This window comes from Hirundo rustica, chromosome 1 (assembly GCF_015227805.2).
Source record: "Hirundo rustica isolate bHirRus1 chromosome 1, bHirRus1.pri.v3, whole genome shotgun sequence".
Classification (NCBI taxonomy): Eukaryota; Metazoa; Chordata; class Aves; order Passeriformes; family Hirundinidae; genus Hirundo; species Hirundo rustica.
The window spans coordinates 32123881-32146638 of record NC_053450.1 but is presented as its reverse complement, the minus strand read 5'-3'; the positions used below and the strand labels follow the sequence as shown (position 1 = coordinate 32146638).

Genomic DNA, 22758 nt, shown 5'->3' with positions numbered 1-22758 from the left:
ATAAATGATCAACTATCTTTTTATAAGAGTCTAAGTAATTATTTATGTTCTTATGATATTCTGATGTTGTTTACATGATATAAAAGCTTCCTAAATTTACTGTTCTTCCTGGTGAAAACAGTAAATTGTCAGCATGAGAAGGTAAATCACCTAATGTGTTGGTCTGCCTGAACTTTTCCAGTGGGTGGTATTCATTTTGAAGTCATGCAATCCTGACAAGAATTGTGTATGTGAAGCCAAAGAGAAACAACGTGCAGCACCTCTCTGTCCTTAATCAAACAGTAAACAAACAGACATTTCAGTAAATATCAGAGATTTACTGGTGAGCCAGAGGGAGAAGAAGGAAAGACTAAGGTTAAGACTACCATTTGTAAATTTAAAATCACTAATTTTAAAGCAGGATGACATTTTAGACCTTTGAAGTCTCCTGGGCTGAATGGTGTGAATGTTCACTACTGAACCCTTCTGCTGCCTCTCTTTGGAGCTGTGACAGCGCGGCACCTTTTGCACCCATGTCCTGACTGAAATTTACTTCTCAGTACTAAAAAGAAAAATCAGTGTAAACTCTTATATATTCATTATTAAAATGTTACAATTTAGATTGCTGATTTGCCTTTGCTTTAAAGACCAAAGGGCCAAATTGTGTGAATCTCTGAAGAACATGGAAAAACTCTGGTAAGGCAGGCAGACCTTAGCCTGTCAGGAGGAAATAGGTAGCTCATGTTTCTGGCCTGACTTTTCTACCTCCATCATCCATCTAAAGCAGCCAGTCAAAATTCTTTCAAAACCAAGTAATTTTTCTTGTAAGAAAGCAAATCAGCTTCTAAGAGCTCCTCTCCAGCTACACAGCTGGAATTAACTTTGTTAATTCCCACAGAATTTTCTACAGTTTATGAAAGATGCAGATTAGTCACCATTACCACTATATTAACTTTCTGCCTTATGTGACTTGAGTAATGCAACAAAGGTGGGTTAAAATGTTCTCTCTACTCTAGATGTGCCACGGGCAGCACCTGTGGCGTTCACGAACAAAGTGTCTTCTTTAAGACACAAAGATCACTAAGGACTCAAAGGTTTTTCTGCAGCAGCATGTGACAGACTGCTCTATCAGATCTGATCTATGCTTGACTTCAATTACCTCTGCTATGGTAAGTATTAAAGTTAGTTGGAGTGGCTTTAAAAAAACCAACAAAACACAACAAAACAAAACAAAACAAAAAAACCACAAAAGGGAAAAATTAAGGGTGGCAGAGGGCAGGGCTTACCCTGTTCCTAGTTAAAGCAGGTCTATAAACAACAGTGGTAGCTCAGGTCTGCAAAATTCATTCCCCTTTTTCATAAATTCTGGAAATAACAGGGTTATTTTTACATTTCCTTACCTTGACTTTTCCCAGATTTTCTACGTCTCCACAGTGAGCATTCCAGATCGATCTCAGGTCTCCACTGCTGTTATTTGGGATAATACCCTATATGCAATCCTACTCTAGTTAAACATCTTAATAAAATTAATATATTGCAACCATATCTGTAACCATCCCCTTGGAATATTTGATGCCCTCTGAAACTGGTTCCTGTTTAGTCCCTTGATACAATGGGAATGTTTAGAAGAATAGGAAATAAAACACTGCCTGCAAACTCGTGTCATGCCAGCTATTTCATGCCAAATGTCGCTCTGAAGCACCTGGCAAGTACAATTCATTCATTTTCCAAATGTCAGTGGCCAGCCAGCTCCTCAGGACATTCCCTCCCAACACAGGGACACTTGATAGGCACAATCGGGCAGTTTTGGCTGCCAGCCTTATTCCTGAGTCACGTGCACGAACTGTAAGGACGGAAGCGCCTCTTGTTTCTGTTTTTGTCTTGCAAGTGGCATATTTTTAAGCTCTCCTTCCAATTTATTTTACTCTGCCACCGGTATTTTCACAGTAGTTCGACAGGGCTTTGACAGAGGCATATCTGGAATACTGAAAATGCCTCGTAGGTGCCGAGATGCAACAACTGGTTCCTGCTGTGACATTCAAACCATTAATGGCACGCTGCAAGCACCAAGCTCTGGGGGGCTGTAGGAGCCACCAGGCACGTGTGCAGGTCTCCTGTGGCACCATTTCATCACTGCCCTCTCCAGGACACAGGGCATGCTCCAGACCCGGGGCTGGTGGGGCAAGGGGGGGCGTCAGGAAGCCTCTGCCTCCCAGCCCAGGGTGCTCCAGCTTCCCAGCCCCAGGTCACATCACCCATCCTCTGCCCTACAGCTTGTACCTACAGCTGGCTGGCAGCTGGAATGCTGTCCAAAGAGGGAACTGAAAGAAGCCTTGTGCCCACACAGAGGGTGTCCTCAGCAGCGTGTTTGTGTGCAGCCCGTCTCGACGGCCTTTGAGACGCAGGCTTGGCCCCTGTGTACACAATACCACTGTACACAAACGGGCTTTGAGCTTCTCTGACTCATAAATATGACCAAAAAGCACTTTTCATTTCCATCCAAAATAAACTCAAGTGATGCTTCTTCCTATGCCTGAAAATACATTTTCTTCAGTGTTTTCAGTCTCTCTCATTTAGTGTGAAGAATGTGAGATGTGTGAACACAGGGTTTTGAAATGTCAGCCAATTAGCTACTAGTCATAAGGTGAATTGAAAATATTTTTCTTTCTGCTTTTTTTCTTCTCAATGTGACATCTCACCTATCTGAACACTTAGCAGCCCCTATTTCTGGCAGCCAAAGCCTGTGATTGACGTTTTTTATGCCAATCACTAAACACCTGCAATTTATGCAACCAAAGAAAACTGCCCCGATGCTTAAAATAATTTAAAAAGAAGTTTGTACAAGTGGCCAGAAGCATTAATGATAGACTTTACAGCTGTTTATATGCTCTATGCATCCTGTATTTTTACCTATCTGGCAGCAATGGACTACAGAAGTGCTCAGTCTCCAGGGAAAAGGATGAAGTTCAGGTGTCCACGCTGAGTTTCTGAAATGTCTCTGCTGCCTTCAGGCTGCTTGACAGGGAGAGATGACCAATTACTGGAAGAAAACAGTAGAACTGCTGCTTCTTGTTGCCTGAGAAGGATGGACATCAGACAACAAGAAGTGCATGCACGTGCATGTGTGAAAAAAACTCAAAAAACTCCAACTCCTGCCACCTGACCCCATCTTCCATGAAGCCACTGGGGCTTGGATGAAGCCCTAAATCCTCAAAGGTGTGCTGATGCCCACACAGACTTCTGAGGACCTGGCATAAACTGATTAACATTCAGGAAAATCAGAGGAGATGGAGTGAAGTCTGGTTTACTAGAACAGCTCTGTGGCTAAAAGTTGTCCTTGGTCCTACATTTATTCACCTTTAGGGAAAAGTCCATCTTTCCTCTCAGCGTGGTCAGGCAGCAGACAGGCCAAAAGGTTTGTGATCAGGATGCAATGCTTCAGAGAACTGTTATTTGTTTGGAAGAAGGGCTGCATAACTGATTGTGCCTTTCATTGGTTATGTTCTCACCCTGTTCCTGGTGACATCTGCACTAGCATGTAGTATGGAATAGCACTCTGGATACAATTAAACTCCAATGCAACTGCTAGCTGTGTCAAGGAGGAGGGGATGGCAGCACCTGATTACCAGCACATATGGCCACTGGTGTCAATGGAGCATTATAGTTTACTTTCTTGCCGAGTCATCTCCCCTTGAGGAAGCTGCATGAAAATAACATTTAACAAGGGTTATAAGGACTGTAAAGATAAAAGAGAGTGAAGAATCTGTTAGCAATATTTCTGTGTCAAGCAGATGACTGAATGCATTTCCAAATGTTACGTAATTTGTGTGACTCACAACATCACAGTCTATAAAACATATGCAACATTTGGTACAGCAGAGAATCACTGTAAATACCAACAACACTTCAGTAGTCTGAGATGTTCAGAGACATAAAACCTGCAAATTTGCATTGAGGTTCTTTTCAAATAGGGAGTTTACTAGCTCCCATTTGATTATGTAGTGGTTAAATTTTTTGCTTGTTTGGTTTATCACATCTTTATGAACAGCAGGAAACTCCCATTATATAAAGTATTCTTCTTGGAGAAATTTTACACAAGGAGTTAATAAAATGCACTGCTACCACGTCTGCATTACTGACTCTTTTCTGTGGAACTCAAGCCAGCCTGCTGTAACAGCAAGCTGTTGTTTTTTTGCAGATTTTGGACACAGATGTTTCCCTGAACTGAGCTGTTAAAAGGAGGTCTCCTGATAACTTCAATTATTCCCACAATTTAAAAAAATTGTACCAAAGTCCACTGAGTATCTTCAGCTGAGAAAATGACCAAGATGGACACCTGTGGTATTGCTGAACATCTGATGCCTCCTCGGTGTTGCTTTGTGTCTTTGTCTCGTAAGCTGTCTTTGCTGTGCTCCAGTGTGCTGCTCTTGCAGAACTGCCTAAGGCTTCCTGGCCCACTTCTTATCTGTATTCCTTCCTCCATTGCAACCCTGCATTTGTGGGCTTTGCCCATTTATTCCCTTTGCTCTGTGTGCCTTCTGTTAACCCCAACACTCTTCTTCACTCTCTATGGCTCACGTTTTCTTGTTCCTGTCACCTGCCTTGTTCAAGCATCCTACTACTTTATGCCTGTAGTACACTCTCCTTTAAGTTTCTTCTGTAAGTAAAGAACTCATTCTCTTGTCCCCCAGTTCCTTCTCACCACACCTCTGTCCGATTTTCACATTCTATAATAATCATTGTAGAATCACAGAAAACAGGCCATTAATGGACGTTCAGCAATCTTTCAATTTGTAATCAGTCTGTTCAGAATAAATATTAAATATTCTCAATCCTGTGGTAATCTAATTCAAAGATATTATTCTTACAATTAGAGAATTTTTCTTTATGCCTAACTTGGATCGCAATTTTCATGCAATTTAAGTCCATCTGTTTTTTTCTTAATCCCCGTGGGCTTGGAAAGCAGCTTTCTAGAGCAGCTGTTTGAGTGCTGAGGATAGTGACTTTTTAGTCTTCTATCCCATTCATATTCCTAGCTAACAAATGCCACTTTCTTCTGGGTCCAGTATTGACCATTTCCTTAGTGTTTTTTCCCTATAAGCAATCTCCTCGCCTCCCTTTTAACACATATAGGTTCCTCACAGCTTCTCCTTTTGCCTTTCTTCCTTTCTCTCATGCTTTCCTCTTGCTTCCGCTTTAGATTTCAACATGTCTGTACCTCCTAGTTCCTTAAGATTCATTTCCAATCTTTCTGACAATGCCTGTTCTGCTGTGTTTCATTGGTACATGTGGAGGCTTGTTGCAGCCTATGCCAGGAATGTGTTGTCTTGGAATGGCAGGAATGCATGGAAGCCATCGGCTATGATGTAAATGTCTTTGAAATAACTTCTCTATGCAGAATGTCTTTTTTAGTCCTAGCCCCTGTGAAATGCTGCTGGTGCTCTTCTGTCTTCACCGTTTCCATGGTAGCCGATCCCATCCTTTAGTGACTTTCTCATCAGTGGCCTAAACAGTATCTAGCGCTGAGCTGTCATAGTTAAATGGAAGGCAGTTTACAGTATTTTTGAAGACTTGGTGGTATTATATGATAAAAGTACTTTGCAGCTAAAACTGGGTAAGTAATTAAGCACCATTACCTTGAAGGATGATACTTTCTGAGGTATTCTGTGGAACGTGTCCTGAATATAGTAAATTGCTACGTTAAATAAAGTTAATGACACCGTTCCAAAAGTACAGAGTATAATGGTTTAATTTACCCAGAGCTACAGCAGCCTGATTTTAAGTAGCTCCCCTTCCCTCCTGCCCCTTTCTCAACAGCACTCCTGGTTCAAGTATTTCACTTGTATGCCTTTGGAATCAGATCCAGGTTTGGATTTTGACTGAAATCCCAAAATCAGAGCCTGTAGCTCCAATGACTGATGCAAACCCCAGATCTAAATGCTTTCAACCTTTGGTGTATTTCGTAGGCCAGATTTAACATTTTCATAGACCGCAGTTTCCAGTGTAATATCTGACTTTCCTCTTACCCCTTTCCTGAAATGTGTCTGAATATTAAACATGGCATGTTCAGAAGTTGGGAAATTTTTAAATTTAGATCATTATGTGTAGATGAAGAAATGTAAATACAGGCAGCCATTCTCAAAACTCTTGGTCAGTATGTGTGTTTTGTGGTCTAACACAGCGTCTCTGTCAAGCTGCTATCCAGTGAACCTGACTATAAAGCTGAGAAAGACATGTCTCTTTCTCAAATTAATGTATGATCTCAAAGGAATTCAGGTACTCTCATGGATTAACATACCTATTATTGTGAAAGACAGCATCTGAAATTCTACTCTTTGTGTTCTGTATTTTCTTCCAGTTTGGTGAAATCAACATAAAAAAAAGCAAAATTCAAAGCCCATGGCTTAAAGCCTATGATTCACTTATCATTTATTGCTCTTTACTTAATTAGTATTTAAGGCACTTATAAATGTAAAATCTAGTCCTTGTCTAAATGTATATGACCCAGCTTCCCCAGAGCTGCCTGATTTATCAGTGTAAGACATGGAGGAAGACACATGTAAGCTCAGGCAGGAGAACAACCCCAGATTTCCAACACAGGATGCATTTTATTTTGTCCAACAATCCACATTAATCTATATCAGGTCCAGAAATCATCCTCCTGCACCGTCCCAGTAAATCACAATCCTCAGATTCCTTGCTCTTCTGATTTGAGAATCAGCTTCAGCTGCATGACCAATCTTTTTCCCAGTCTTAGTGCTGGAATTTTTAGAGGATTTCCTAACCCAGCTGATACAAGGTTTTTTTCCTAATAATGTCAGCATTACCTGACATTATTAGGAAATGAAGAATTCCAAGTGCCATCAGTAATCTCTGTGTATGGCACCACTTTCAGTATTTTTCTTTTCAGTTCCCACACACTGTATTTAAATCACTGTCCTGACACTGGAGACAAAGAGAGTAGATTTGAAATTATAATACAGTTGCATAAACCAGCGTTGACACTGTGCAGAGAATGGACCCAATGAAACCTGTGATATGACACGTGCAGTTTGCTGTGGGGCAAACTGCAGTAGAGACAGGCTCCACAGCCACAGAGAGCTGAAAACACTCAACAAGTGGCCCACAGAAAACACACGTTTCTGGAGTGAGTGGCTGATTCTAGGGTCAATGTCCACACACAGGGCAAAACTGCTTAAGTTGAATTTGTCAGAACTGGGATGTGGGTGGGCAGTGAAAGACAGAAGATAATTAGAAAAAGACTGATGGTACAGCAAAAGTACCACCAAACCCACTTTTGCTGGTGGTAAGGGAAATCCTGTTGTGGTGTGGTTTTTTTTTTTTTTTCTTCTTTCTTTTTTTCTTTTTTTTTTTTTTTCATTACTGAGAAAAATTCAAAACCCTCTTGTAGAAATGACATCCAATATACTGCCAGTTTGCACCTAAAATCTCCTAGATAACCACCCCCAAGGGATTGTGAAAAGCATTAGCTGAAGCAAGCACATACTGACATGATGAAATTTAGATTATCCGCTTAAAAAAAGTTGTTCCCTGTCCTCCCCCCCCATCCCCTCTTTGTAGCAAATAAAAGGAAGAAACATGAGAGAGTGTTATCAAATTCTCCTTATTTTTGCTATTGGTTTTAGGCGGATAAGGGATTTGTTCTGCTGTTACAGACATGGTCAAAACAAACTGTTCAGATAGACAAAGTGGCTTTTTTCCTTCTAGTTTATAGCCACAGACATTATAGACTGTTTTTCTGTCTCTTAGTTTGCAATTTCTGTGTGGAGTCAAAAAATGGGGACGGATACCGTAGATGGCTCAGCTAGAACATGCTGGCATACACAGCTACTTGCTCAGACTATTTTTGGCTGTTTCTGTGAATATTAAATGAGAGAATGAGAAGACTGCTTCATTTGAAAGGCTTATTTAATCTCCATTCTCTTAATATGCTTTGTTTACTGAATTACATTTCCATTGGAGAACGGCCTGTAGAACCGTCTCCCCTGACTAAACAGTCCAAATGAGCTATGAGTAAAACCATTTAGATACAATTCACAACCATGTTTTATTAATAACAACTAAGAACGTTAGTGAGGCTCAGCATGTGCTGAATTCTCCAGGCTTTTATCCTTGCATCTATGCTATTGTCAGAATCTTTTCATACTGTGTACCTTAACAGGGAATTTAATAAATATGTAATCACAGAACATCATTAAAAGTTACGTAAATAACTATTTCAAGGCTTTTAATTTTACTCTCATAAAGAGGTGTCTACTTCTTTTAAAGAGGTGTCTACTTCTTTTAAAGTCAGCAGTAGCCTATATTTAATATTTTTTTAATGTACGTCTGAATCTGAGAGGCAAGTTGTAGCCATATGTCTCAAAATTTCTACTTTCAAAGTGAACCCCTCATTCTGGAAAGCAAATGCCAACAATTCCTTGCTCCTCATGTTCCTTATTGCTTTTCTGATGGAAAGGCAAATTTATATATATATATATATGTATGTATGTATGTATATACACTACATAAAGAAATGCCCTAAAAGCTATGACAGATTATTCTCCTTTTTTCTTCAGCCTATAGCACCTCACCCTCATTCCCTTGCTGTCTGTGTACACTGTACATATGGTTTAACCGGATAAATGGAGCTGTCCAAGAAACCAGGCCTGAGATTCAAGGTTGAGAGAGCTCACTGCTTAGTGGCACCTGCGGGCAAACACACAACTGTGCCAGGAGAAACTACTTTGCCTGAGAAAAGCTTTCCTTTCTGGAAGTGGGTGAAATTTTTCATGCTGGAGCAGATCTTGAAGCATTACATTGTACTCTGTGTCCATGTTTTTTTTCCTTTAGGCACAGCAGACGCATGGCCACGTAACAGCATTTGTAATACAAACCACTGGTAGAAACATCTCAGATGAGAAATGACTTGAAAATTACGAGAACCTTTTTCTTCTATCTCTGTGCACATCTTTTGCTTGCTGCTGTTCACATCTTTATATGCCTGAGTATATTATCACATTCATACACCCTAAGAAATATTTAATAGACAGTTTATTTTCATTTCTGAACATATACACTCTGGATCACAAATGTCAGCAGAATCATCTCACTGAAGTTGACTTTAAAATTTTTTGGCATTAAAGTTATTTCTGTTGATTTTTCTTGAGAATGCATTTTTCTCTCCTTAAAGAGCCAAAGATTTTCTTTAGAGACCAGGTATTGTGCAGAAAATAAAAATTCTTAAAGATAAGCTTCATGCTCATAGAATTATTTTAAAGAACAAGACAGTAATGACTGCTTCCTAAAAATATATTTCCATTAAATAGGAACTACTAATAAAAATTGCTCTTCTTTTGAACTACACATTAGGATTTCAGTACAGTTGACTCTAGTATGAACTGGAATAATGGAAAATTATATTTTCAGCTGATTGAGTAGTTCAGCAAATATGGTGGTTTTAAGATAGCTGTAAAGGCCAATTTTCTCTGTGTAAATATTGGCTCACAAACTTCATGTTGATTTTGAACCTATGAAGATCCCGAAGAACCCAAAAAATTAATTCCCCTACAAGAGCAGCTGTTAATGGACCAGTCACCCACCAATTAAAACAAAATTGATCAAACCATCTTGTAGCGGGAGGGTAATATAGATTAATAAGTAATAAGATACTAAATTTATAAAGACACTAAATCCTGTATCAGAAAATAAAAGAAGACACAAAGGGAAGCTTGACTTTTTTTTTTTTTAATTTATTTTAAATTGTTCTCCAGAATCACTTTTGTTGAAAACAGTAACTCACAATTATTCCAAAGGGACTAGAATTTCACCCATTTTCCTGCTTCACTCCTGTTTGATTAGTTAGAAAAAAATGCTTCCAAAGAGTGAACAAAGTAACTCATAAACAGGAAAAAGCAGTCTGAAACTCTATTAATAACCAATTTATTTTTATTAGAGCAAATACAGTTGTGAAAACTGTACATTGTACATTTTGGGTCAAGAATTATAAATAGAGAAACTCATAGGTAAAGAGTTCATTCTTTGACAGCAAGAAACTTTAAATAGACAAAATGACATTTTTAAGTACATTGGCAGGCTTAATTGTGCTGTCCAAAATGTAGTGTACAGTATAACAACCAATTATAAATAGCCTTTCATGTAAAATACAACTGTGCACATTTTAGAAAAATACCAACAATTTGTTTGAGCTTTGTTTTAAAAAAGCTTATAAATCATACATATTTATAAATGGTACTAACATGCTTACTTAAATTTATAAACATTTTTCATAAGCTTTGTTACCCATTATTTCCAGAGCATAAAGTATTTTAAATAAACATTTAATAGGAATTAAATATGTCAGTTACAAAATTACCTCTCCATGTAAGGAGACGGGGTGATTTAATAGTGGGATGGAACATTTCATCCATTAATTCAAGGCTTACACAGTAACTTTTAAATTTTGTTCTTATTTAAAAATTACTTTCCTAAATTTAAAACACAATTTAAACTTTTTTTTTTTTTTCCCCTTAAAAATAAATATACAAGTTTTATTTTCATTTGCTCTCTTTCTGCTTTCTTCTTTATCCACACTGGTCAAAACACAGGATTCTCAACATACTTCTGTAAAAAACACCATGGTGTTACTGCCCTGCTCGGAGCTGCTTCGCTGCACAATATTCAGTCCATACCTACGGCACTTTACTACGCTGCATCAAAAAATAGCTAATGTATTTTGTAAGAATGCTGCCCATTAAACCATGCAAAAAACTTAGAAAGTTTACAAACAGGTTCAAAAACTATACCGTATGGAAGATTTTCTAATAGAGGTAAAATAAACCGTAATACAAGCCCTTTGCTTTTTGCAGCTTTAAATTAAAATGTTTGCTTGCCAAATGATCACACCACATATCTTCACTAAATAAGCATGCATTTGATTAATATAGGGTACAATAATTACAGTATAATGGCACATAAAAAGAAATGTGATCACATGGTTTGAACAAAGGGCTATGAAACTACTTAAGACAAACTTTCCAAATGAGGCTTTTTTTTTTTTTTCCAAATTTGAGGCTTTTTTAATGTTGAGGTAAAATTATACATGGACTTTAAAGACACTGAAGGCATCAAATTGATAAGCAATCACTTAACATTTTTAAATGCTCTACCTGAATGTATTCAACACAAATCTAACATTTTAAAATTATGATTTATTATGAACATTAGCTAGCTTTACTGTCATTGGCATCAATGTGCACCCAGACAAAACTTTATTTTAACTGATGTCAAAATACCTCAGTGTTGCAACATAATAATTCAAATCACCAATTACCACAGTACCAGAATTAAGAAAAAAAAGAAAAAGAAAGTCAACATGCAAACCCTATATCTCACCTTTCTTGGTTTATCTTGATACTCTATCTCCTGTTTAGAATGTGCTTGTACCAATGTAAGATTCTCTTTTTTTTACTATGAAAATTTTTGCTTGGTATTGGCATAAGTATTTGAGCATTTTAAGGAAGATAGAGGTATCTTTTAAGTTTTGCAGTAATGGCGTATTATTTACTGAACCTTAATGCAAAATGACTCTTCAGGTTTAAGAAAATGAATTTAAGAATTTTATCCCTGGACTAGGAAAAATATATTTAATTTTCTGCTTCTGCTGCTAGGCAGAACTTGTGTTTTCTCCAGGTTGGACTAAGCACTACTTATGGCTATACATCAAATTTCATAAACAACAAATGAACAGAATCATGCACAGGCAAATGAAATTCGATCTCCCAGAACACTGCAGGAGATGTTAAAAGCAGCAGGTAATGGAATAAGACTGGTGACTGATGTTGCTAACTATTTCTTCTAATGAGATAGGAGTGAACGCTGGAATCACTTCCACAGCAACAGAATCCTCTGACCACATTCCTCTGGCAGTCGTTTTCCCATCTCCCCACTAAAAACATCAGACGGTAAAATAGTAAGGCAGCTGTTAACTTCCATCAGCAAAAAGTGCAGCTCCGTGCATTTCCAGTTTAGTTACACTCTGCTGGAACAGATGGAGAAGCCAACGCACTTCACTGGCGGGGCTGCTTCAGCAGATTATTTTGTTTGCTTTCCAACATGGCTGCTTGCTTCAGCTTTCAGAGGACCCCAAAGCCACGAGCCACCAGCAGAGAAACTGATCTGGGCCCCTGGCTGAATTTTCCAAGTTTCATCTCTCTTGCGTCCCATCCTAATTCCAAGCCTCCTTCCCTGTGTCTGAGTATGACAGGTGCCATTTAAAAGGCTGATGACACAACTGCAGAGAATTGTGGGCTAACACCACTAGTTGTCATGACTTCACTGAAGGGTCAAAACAGTTACAATATTAAATAACTATGTTGAATCACATTCAGGCATAGCTAAAATTAAAGTGGGGAACATTAAAAGTATGTGAAGAAATTAAATCATTAACATTTAAGGTGGGGTGGATAAGGTGATTTTATACGAAAGCAAGACCTTTCTTACCTTTCCTAATTCCAATCAAGTTAGAAAATGGACAAAAAGAATGGCTAAACCAATATTCAACAGCATTACCAGGGCGATCATGACTGAGTTAGGGCCCTGAAAATAAAATAAAGATATCAGAATTAATGCAACCCCCCACATATATGCACAGCAATGAACGAGACCCGACTTCACAATTTCTATAGGTTTTGACCTTGCTGTGAAGGAAACAGACCCTGCTGCTGGAACACAGCCACTACCCTTGATATTCAGGTGAGATAAATATCATCTATGTGAAAACGAACTAGATAAATACAGGTGAGAGTATATTAGTCCACTGTTCTTAATCACAGAGAGATTAAGCCACCTGACAAATACAACTGCGTCAACAAATGAAAACAAACCCATCAACACAAAAACAATGTCAGCTTAAAATAAAGCCAAACAAAGAATGTAAACTACTTTACGGAAGTCAGGGTGCTGCTCCTTATCCTTACAGAGGGTTCCTCTTCCAGTTCCAACCCATTTCAAAACAGACATAACAAAGATGCTTTATGAAAAGAATACACTTTTTTGATAATCCAAATAGAGAAGAAAATTTACTTACCCTTGCACTAACAAACCTGTTTCCATTACAGATTAAAGTGCATTTTACAGCTGCAAAATTAATCCTGTTTTGATTTACTCAGACACTTATCTTAAAGACCTACGCATTGAAGAAAAGTCAAAAAAATCCTTCCATTCCTAGCTAGAGCTAAAGTTTGTTAGAAAATTTAAAGTTTGTTAGAAAATTTTAGTATTTCTGTGAAGCCAGAGAACAGTTTTTATTTCTTTTTAGCAACTTTAGATTTTTTTTTTAATGGATGTTTTCCAAAAATCACCTTGAAAAAATGTCCCAACAGATGAAAATTCTCAGTTCTCTTCCACTGTTAACATATTTGGTTTATTACAACATAATTTTACAATGATTTTTATACTCTTTACAGTTGCACTGTAAGCTAAAACAAATCAGAAAGCCCACCAGAAAACCTGTTCAGAAAACTATCTTCTGAGCTACACAAGAACCACTGGCTTGCATAAGAAAGTATATATTGAAGGAGAAACAATACAGTGTTTTTACTTTTCACATGAGGCATGCCTTGGAGAAGTTCGTTATGCTTCATGACAACATAATACTATCAGCTATATAATTTCTGGAACACTAAGGTGTAAGAACTTGCTATTAGTAATTGGTAGCAACAGTGTAACTGCGAAGCTATGGAATAGTACTTGTGTCTTTATTATTATCATCACATGCTCTCCTGAAACAGTCTCATTAAACACCTTCATCAGACCACATCCTCACACAGTAGTTCAGATGGCAGGCCAGATGTGGGCTGCTAAGTTTTTCAGTAAGTTACAAAATACATTATATCAGGTACTGCTTAAATCTCTGGTGAGTCTAAACCTCATCAGCACCTCTATCCATAACAGCCATCAAGTTCCCTTTGCACCAACTCAGAGGTGTCGGCTCACCTCTGCTGAGAAGCATGTGTTCAAGTTCAAACAATGATTGAGATTATCACAATGCCAATTAAATGATGCTGTAGGGTAATGGTAGTGGCAGTAGCACCCACATTTTGCTTAACGGCGGAATGTCTAAAATATTCACTAGGAAACTGAAGACCAGGTTTAATGACACCTTAGTCAAAGTGATTTCGAGTAACAAGCTCCCACTTACCAGTGGTATGCTTCAACCATCAGATCACAGAACAGAAGTGGAACCATGTTCTTTCCTCCTTAGTGGAAGTGACTCACCATGTGCCAAAGCATATGAGACACTTGGAGGCAGAGAACAGGCATAAGAGGAAAGCACAGCTCCAGATATGGGTACCACAGCACTGTGAGCAGCCTTGCTCTCTGCAGAAGTGTGATTTGATTACACTATTAATTTCCAGTCAGATGTGGGTTCAACGTCTTTCTTTCTGGTGTTAGGCACTGGAACAGGTTGCCTAGAGAAGCTGTGGATGCCCCATGACTGGAAGTGTTGGATGGGGTTTTGAGCAACCTGGTCTAGTGGAAGGTGTCTCTGCTCGTGGCACAGGGGTTGGAACCAGATGGTCTTTAAACTTCCTTTCCAACCCAAACACTCTATGACTTCCATAATCCTATGATTCCAATAGGGACTACTCATATGATTCAAACCAGGTCAATAGTTCCTTTAAAGGCTGGAATCCCACCTGAAGATTTTACAGTTATGCCACACTATATATTTATACTGCACCAGGAATTGCAAGGAACTGTGAAGATCCTTGCCAAGTACCATTAAAATTTTTCGGGAGTTGGCCATCTAGTACTTTGCACATTTGAAAAGAATATCTATGAAAATCACATTGATTTATTGCAACTGAAAAAAAAAAAAAAAATTGAACCTATGGTGTCTTCACAGGAGCCAAGAACTTGTTAATTACCTGAAATACATCATGGAACAGCATCCTGGTAGCTGCAAGACAGAGTTTTTCTGATTGCCAAATTGGGACTGCAGCACTAATGGCAGCTCGGTATCATTAGTGCACAGCCTCAGGTAATTAAGCTTGTTGGAGGGAAAGGGGACTTCTCTTTGGATGCATCTGTCAGTCAGGTTAGGTATAAAAATCTCACCACAGTAACATTAGATAAATTAGGCTAAAAACCCCAGGGGCTATGCTCTGAATCAAGAAGTCTCATCTACAAAGACAGAAGCAAGTGACACCTTAAGAACTGGGCTGTTGACTTCACATGAAGATCACAGAAAAATATGTTATCTCTTTATGATAATGAAATATCATAAAGATACCTCTTTATACAAAAGAAGTAAAGCTCATATTCTTTGGCCTGCTATGTGTATTGTGTTTTACCTTCTGATAACTATACCTTTCAGCCCAAAGCAGGATTTCCTGATACAGTGAAAAATGATAAAACAACATTTATGGAGCACACAGTTATTATGCAATGAACTACCACCTACTGTTTTGTAGACACCTATAAAATAAGCATTTAATGCTTTAAGACAAATGCCACAAGTAAGGCTTCAGCGTCCCGCAAGGGCTTAAAATAGCAAAAGCCAAAATTAGTTTGAACAGTCCTAGAGTGACTAGAACAGGTGCACTAAAGAAGCTGTGGTAGAAAACCTTCAGTCCTGCTTAAATTTACCCTTTCAGCTTCTTATAAGTAAGACATTTATGTAGTTCAAAATACAGCCATATGATTAGTTTCCATTTGGGGAATAAAGAGTTATTTTCCTAAAATGTGGTGCCAGGAAATAAAAGAGTAAGCTTGTAATTCCATTGAATTAGGAATGTCCATTAAATTTATCCTAAAGTTCTTGCTCAGAGGTTTTTTTTTAGGATCCAGCAAATTCTAATCTATTTTTCAAACATCATGGTATTTACGGCCCTTACGAAACAGATGTTAGGTGAACAAAAAGATGAAAATTGTACAAAATGATGGGAGTAGAATCACTGTGCTACATTCAGGTAAAAACCAGGCTAAACAATGTGTGTTTAAAAATCTTTGCCTGCCAAATGAAAAAAAAAAAAAATTACAATTTAGTAAAACACTTGTGCCTGGGCTTGTTATCTGGGCACACATGGACACATACCGGGCAAAAAAAAAAAAAAGGGTATTCACGAATATACACTACTATAGTGTTTTGTGAAATTCAATCCTATTTTTCACTCAAATCCAAAAGAATCTCCAATCAGATCATATTCAAGGTGGGACAGCAGCGTGCAAGCTGAAACTGGGGCTAGAGGCTGCTAATGACCAGTTAGATAAAACTGTGACTCTTCCTTATGAGTTCTGCAGTGATTTTGAATTTTGATTTTTGAACATCAGGGAGTAAGTTCACAGAGAAGCACACTTATATGTGTGGCATAAGAAGTATGTGCTGATATTTTTCAAGTATAATGCCAGAAATGGGGATATTTAGAGAATCAAGATTGTTCTTACAACTAACATCACACAGATGATACTCGGAAGACGTTCTTAAGGACGTAACATTCACAGAAAATATGAAACATTAGTGTGATAACTAAAACAGCTGCTACAAGCTTTGTTGCAAATAAAGTAATTTAAAATTATTAATCCAAATTAAAGCTGATGTTTCATTCAGGTATGAGAAATGGCTTTGCTTTAGACACATAGAAGGAAGAACTTAAAATCTTCCTCTCTGTATCTGTGTTCTTAATGCATTATGACTGGAAACCTGGAAAAAGCACAGCACAATTTTATACAGCACTTTCAGATAATCTAACAAAAGTGCTCAATAAAGGTTAATAGATTCATTATTTTGCATTCCAAAACCATGTTTTATCATTTTCTTTTCATGAGAGTGCAAGTTCTTTTCTCTTTATATTCCTTAACAAATATATTTTAGAACTGTTATGGAGGATCTAAGGCACGCTTAAAGCATTACAAAACCATTTGTCATAATGACTAAAAAGCAATTGCTGTTTCTTACTGAAATAAAATAATTCCCCAATGCAACTATAGAATTCTGAAGTCTAACATGCAGAATAACATCTGGGATAAGGAGAAGTACATTAATTAGGAAAAGGGAAAATGGATTTAAACTAGAAGAGATTAAGTTTAAATATTATGAAGAATTTGTTTACTGTGACAGTGGTGAGGCATTGGCACAGGCTGCCCAGAGAAGCTGTGGATGCCTCATCCCTGAAAATGTGCAAGACCAGGCTGGATGGGGCTCTGGGCAACCTGGTCTAGTGGAAGGTGCCCCTGCCCATGGCAGGAGAGTTGTAACTAGATGATCTTCTAAGGTCCCTTCCAACCCAAACTATTCTATGATTCCGTGAATCTGGCTTCTCCTCGGTAATTGTGCTGTCTTAGCTTAAGCTTTAGCCACTGCTTAATTCCAACACATTGCTGAGCTCAGCCCAGGAGCACTGCAGAAGGTGCTACTGCTTTTCTGAAGCTGAAAGGTGATACTGAAAATTAGAAGTCTCCAACAAAGCTAAGAGCCATTCTGTACTGTTTCTCCCTCAGACTGCTAGGCCAGTAGGCTACTCTTTTTTGCTTTAATTAGTTTAGCTTTTTACTTTCAGCACTTTGAAGAAATAAGCGTGTAGGAAATTTAGTCTGTAAGGGCAAATTTACTGACACATATAGAAGACTAGAATCTTTGAAAAACACCCACGTCTATCCACATGCATCTTAAGATAATGTTATAGTAAAAATGAATTCCCAAAATCTACCTTCCTCATTTCGTATTGGAATGCTGGTAATATGATTGGAATGCTTCAAATTAAGTAGAGGGACCTAGAGTAGAGCTCCCAGATATCACTGCAGTATCAGTGAACAAACAGTAGCTAATGCACAATAACTCATCATTTTTACACCTTTTGTGGTAACAGGCTCTAGGTTCACGGTTCTTATCATGATTATTCTAGAAGGTCAATAAACTGCTGCTCAGGTACCCTACTTGTTAAGATGAAACCTCCCTCAGCTCCAAAATATCATTTGGAATGAAGGAAAAATAAGGACTATTTCTAGTGACTTATTTTCACCAGAGCTAAAAACCAATTCCAATTCAGCCTAAAATTTGTACACGCTCACTCAACATTTACAAGCCTGTCAGCTTTGTGTTACCCTACATAGGAGTAATATCTGTGAGATTTGAAACGGTAAAGGGCTGATATCAGCTGTAATACAGATTTGCAGATTATAAAACCTCTGTGAACGTCTACTTTGATCTGCACAAAACAGAATAAAAGCTTCCTGCAGCACTAGAGAATATCATCTTGGCAAAATGCTCATTATCAAACTACTCAGTGATGGCTCCAAAACCCTGGCATCTGAAAACTGATGGCACATTTAATTAAGATCATTATAATCAACTTAAAATAAGATTTTTATCTGAATCTTTCTAGCTCTTGGATCTTCTTGCACATTTGCTTGTTAGCCTGGGAAACTGTTCTATAAAGCACACTTACAGAAAGTGATTTAGTATGTCAGGGGTTTTAATACCTTGAATCTTTCATTGTAAGATATATTTCAATTATTCTTGCAGCTCTTTGTGTGACTCCCCCTCAAGGTTTTTTTTTTTCATTTTAAATCCCCGATTTACAGACATTATTTTATCCCAGAAGTGGTTGCACCCGTGCCAAAAGCAGACAGAACAGACTCCCATGTACTCTTGCTTAATCTTTTCTGTTGATAAATCTAAGGATTATATTAACATCTCTCAACAACAGCAGCAGACTGGGAGCTCATGTTCAGCTGCCTCTCTTGCTCCTGATCCACCAACCTTTTCCAGTTCTGATCCTGCATGGCCAGGCTCTATGAATTGTCTTTCATACACAATATTATATTTTGCTGTGCTGCCATGGATAATTATACTTTCAGCCTTCTTAGCAGTTGATTTGCATGAGCTTGTATTTGCCTTTATTATAGACCACTCTCCTGGTCTCTGTGTCTTCTATAAACCTCAGGGACAATATTCTCATGTCCTCTTGTATGTCTTTAACAAGAATGTGATTAGAATAACAATTAATGTAAGAATGACCTCACCAGAATAATATCAAATAACTGATGGTTTTTTAATTACTTTTTGAGAACCGTCAGTCAGTTTTTTTAAAAATTCTTTTAATGTGACATTTAGCCTTTGCATTACTCTTGTTTCCTTGCCAGAATACATGACCATGTAAAAGCAAATCAAGTGATCTTCTTGAATGAGATTATGATTCTTCTGTCACAACTGAAGATGTTAAACTTGTTTGTCAAGACTCCTTACAATTCATGTTGGTTGGAAATTACTCCCCCTCTTTATTGCTAAGTTCTTTATTAACAAAGTCTGCTGTCGATTATTCAAGTGTTTTGCCTGCAATCAGTACAAGGCTAATTGGATCTCTTTAAATGGGCCATTCTGTTTATCCCGTCAATAATGACACACTGTTTGTTTTGTAGAGTACCACCAAAAATGACTCAAAGAAACAATGCTTATAAAAGAGAAACATTATGACAATTATCTAGAACTCTTCATTCACTGAAGGTTAACTTTAGGATGTAAAACTAATGCTTTCCTGAGTTTCTCTTGGCCCAAAAGTCAGAGAATCATCATCAGAGATTTTGAATTTCATACCCTGGCTTTTTCTTCTAACATGAAATAGAAATGCTACTAGTCATCACTCCTTTTCTGCATAGGTATTGATAATTTTATTATTTTTAAATAATAATGAAATTAAGATTCACACTGATCTGAAAAGGGAGTTTTAAAACTCCTTTGCTCATGCCAGACTGAAATTCTTCTTCACTCCAAGAGTAGAGGCTTTTAGCTAGCGGACTGTATCCAGATGAAGATTTGACAGAAGTGAGCTTTGCCTGTGTTTAGGTTTCAAAGCTCAGCAATCGGAGGCAAAAAGGCAGTGAAAGTGAAAATGTTTCTTGCAGTACTTACCGAGCTGTTTCCTACTTCTTTCTCCATTGTTGAATGTGACTCATTATTAGCTGGGTTCTTTGGTGCAGCAAATTCTGGTTTCTTAATTTTTATGTCAGGCTTGTTTTCTTTGGCATCTGGCTTACCCCCAGATCTAGCAGGACTTGGCTTCTGAGAGGGCGGGATCCGTGCAAGTGTTGATGGTGAAGGGTTGGAATATTCATCTTCTTCCCTGAGCTCCTGTGGAAGCACTGTTGGATTCATTTTTACATAATAGCCATGGTAGTGACCATGCAGCTCCCCATTCTCTGTGCTGCTGGGATTGTGCTGGGCTGAAAACTTTGGCTGGTGTTTCCCAGCTACTTCCTCCTTCGCTGGCGCTTTTGAATATAAAGGCTTGTTAGTTGTGGGTGTTATATTCTCAGCGGCTAAAAGCTTTTTTTCTTGACTGAGTCTTGCCCCAGAAGTGGAGCTTTGCCTTTTCAGTTGTTTTGAAGGAGAAGTCTCAGAAGAAAGAGGAGGACTATTTCTTGGGCTCGCTTCTGGGGTCCGAGGGGGTGTAGTACCTTTTCGATAAAAGTGAGGTGACTCTTTTGGGGTGGGTGGTTTCTCCTGACCTTTTTCTTCAGATTTTTCTTTTGCATCCATTCCTTCTTGAAATTTTTGTTTGATATAATCAGGGCCTGAAAAAATAGTGTAATAGAAATATTAAGATCAAAACAAAGTTCACAGTAAAACTATTGCATTGGGATGTCAGACTGCACTGCCTTGCTAAAACGCAACAATTCATTGACATCCATAGTGATTTGATCCAAATTGCTCAGGCACTAGAGTTATTGTAGTTTTTTTAATAATTGTTGGAACTACTTATTATCTTGGCTCAGTTACTCTACATCTTCAGCTTTTCAAAGGCCCATGGTATATAAATTGCTCCTGAGTGAAGTCTGAGCGACTGAAGATTGACTAACCTTACATCACCTATCATTCCTTTAGTGAGAGGCATCTTTGAGGTATGTTTTGCTTTTGAGTACCCTAAGAGATTTACCTTCTAATGATCAGAGTACCTGTTTGATGTGTAGATAGCTAACCATCAGAACGAAATGTCTCTTCTCTTCTTATAAGCTACAGGAAAAAGGGCTTGAATCACTTTTTCTCCCCTTTGGGTGAATGTCACCTTGTCTTATATACACATATATATGCCTTGAACTATCACATGCTGGCTTTGTCTGCCAGAACCAGCCACTCCCATCTAAAGACCCCGGTTAACCATTCTAGTTGCTAATACAATTACTGCTTAGAAAGCAGGAACACAAAATCTCTTACATTCACCAGGAAAATACTTAGAGAACAGCAAGTGTGAAAAATATCCTCTCCCCAAATTCTAGTTAAGCACCCACCTGCACACTCACTACTAGGATTCACTTATCAAACTACATGTCTATACAGCTGTTAACATAAACAGAAGCTGGCTGACATGCTCTGCTCCAAGTTTTGGTTCTCAGATTAAATTTTTTAATGGTAATACTTGAACAAACACTGCTGAAGAAACAAAATTGCTCTAAATCTGTATGCATTGTAGGCAATATTTTCTGTTTTACTTCCTAGAGATCACATCTCAGATTCCAGGATCAGTTTCCCTAAGAAGTCAGAAGTTGGGGAGCTCTCTGAACAAAAAACTGCCAACAATCTTCCTGTATATTCTAAAATGGCTTATGAAAAATACATTGCAACTGTTTCTCCACTTCCATCCTTGCTAGCACCACAACTTTCCTTTGAGATTTTTTTACCCTTCTCTAAGTGAGGCCTATCTGTGCTCTAAGTCCTAGAGAAATTCTGTGCCCAAAGAAGAATGTCTGCACACACTTTTCTGCTTTTGAGTTTAAAGGAGGCTCTAACTGTGCTAGGGAGATACAGTGTTTCTACAGATGCCAGAAGCATATGCATCTCTACACAGTGAGAAGATGAGAGGAAGGAAGAGCAGCATGAAGCTTTTGGAAGTTATTGAGTCATCTGGTAAGGAAGCATTGCTGAGAAGAAGAATTACTCGGCATGCAAGGTCTTTTGAGCAGGAAAATCACAACATTTTTGGCATCTCGGAAAACCATGGGTGGAAATAGGGAGCTGTTAAGAAAGAAGGCTAGACACAGACAAGCCAGGATTTGTTCTCAAATGACATTGAGGAGGAAGCTTTGAGGAGTTAAGCCTGCACAGAAGGAGAGATCTAGAGGCTTGATTCACAGTCCTGGTAGAAGGGAAAGGCAGTACGATGCAAATTAAGAGTTTCCATATATAAAGTTACAGGTATGATCGCCATTCAAAAAATTCACAGTCATGTCGGGGATTTTCTTCCACCTTTGCTGAGATACATAAGGTAATGCTGAGGGGTTTAACATGCATAAACTTTCTTTTTCATATCTTTTCACATTAGATATAATTAGGGGTGTAAAGAGAAAAGGATAGATTAAAGAGCTCTGACTAATCTTTAAGCCCAAGCCACAGAGCTGTCAAATTGCTGTGATTATTTATCACGGACAGATCCATATTCACATTAGCTTGCTCTTTATGACTGCTGTGGTTAAAGCATCCAATTGGAACACTATCTCTTCAGTCTCACAATGCTGCCCAAATTCTGAAAATTCACTTACCGTGACAGCTCTGGACTGCCTTACGTATGTAAAGATTTGACTTTTACTAATATCTGACAGCACTTGACAAACTGAAGACACTTTCATAAGGAAAACGTCAGAAAATTACCTCAGAAATGACCTCAGAAATGTCATCCCTCTCCACCCTTTCCTACAATCAACTAAAAGCCTCCTAAAGTTGGCCAGGGAAAATCCCTCTCATCAAGAGACATCCAAGCTGTTGGAATTTCTGAAAATAGAAGG

The 22758-nt window shown here is 38.2% G+C and overlaps 1 protein-coding gene across 4 annotated transcripts in view; it reads right to left on the bottom strand.

Annotated features, from left to right (window-relative positions):
- Positions 1–9730: 9730 nt before the first annotated feature.
- The window catches only part of JPH1 (junctophilin 1), an 82624-nt gene continuing 69596 nt past the window's right edge, over positions 9731–22758 (bottom strand). Inside the window, exons 4-6 of one of the 4 annotated variants that reach the window (XM_040062202.2) lie at positions 19892–20553; positions 12481–12576; positions 9731–12374 (exon numbers count right to left, since the gene is read on the bottom strand). In XM_040062202.2, the coding sequence (XP_039918136.1) occupies positions 12496–12576; positions 19892–20553 (743 nt within the window). In that variant the 3' untranslated portion in view covers positions 9731–12374; positions 12481–12495. The remainder of the gene's footprint in view (positions 12375–12480; positions 12577–19891; positions 20554–22758) is intronic. The other 3 variants (XM_040062193.2, XM_040062211.2, XM_040062221.2) reach the window with 3 other exon arrangements.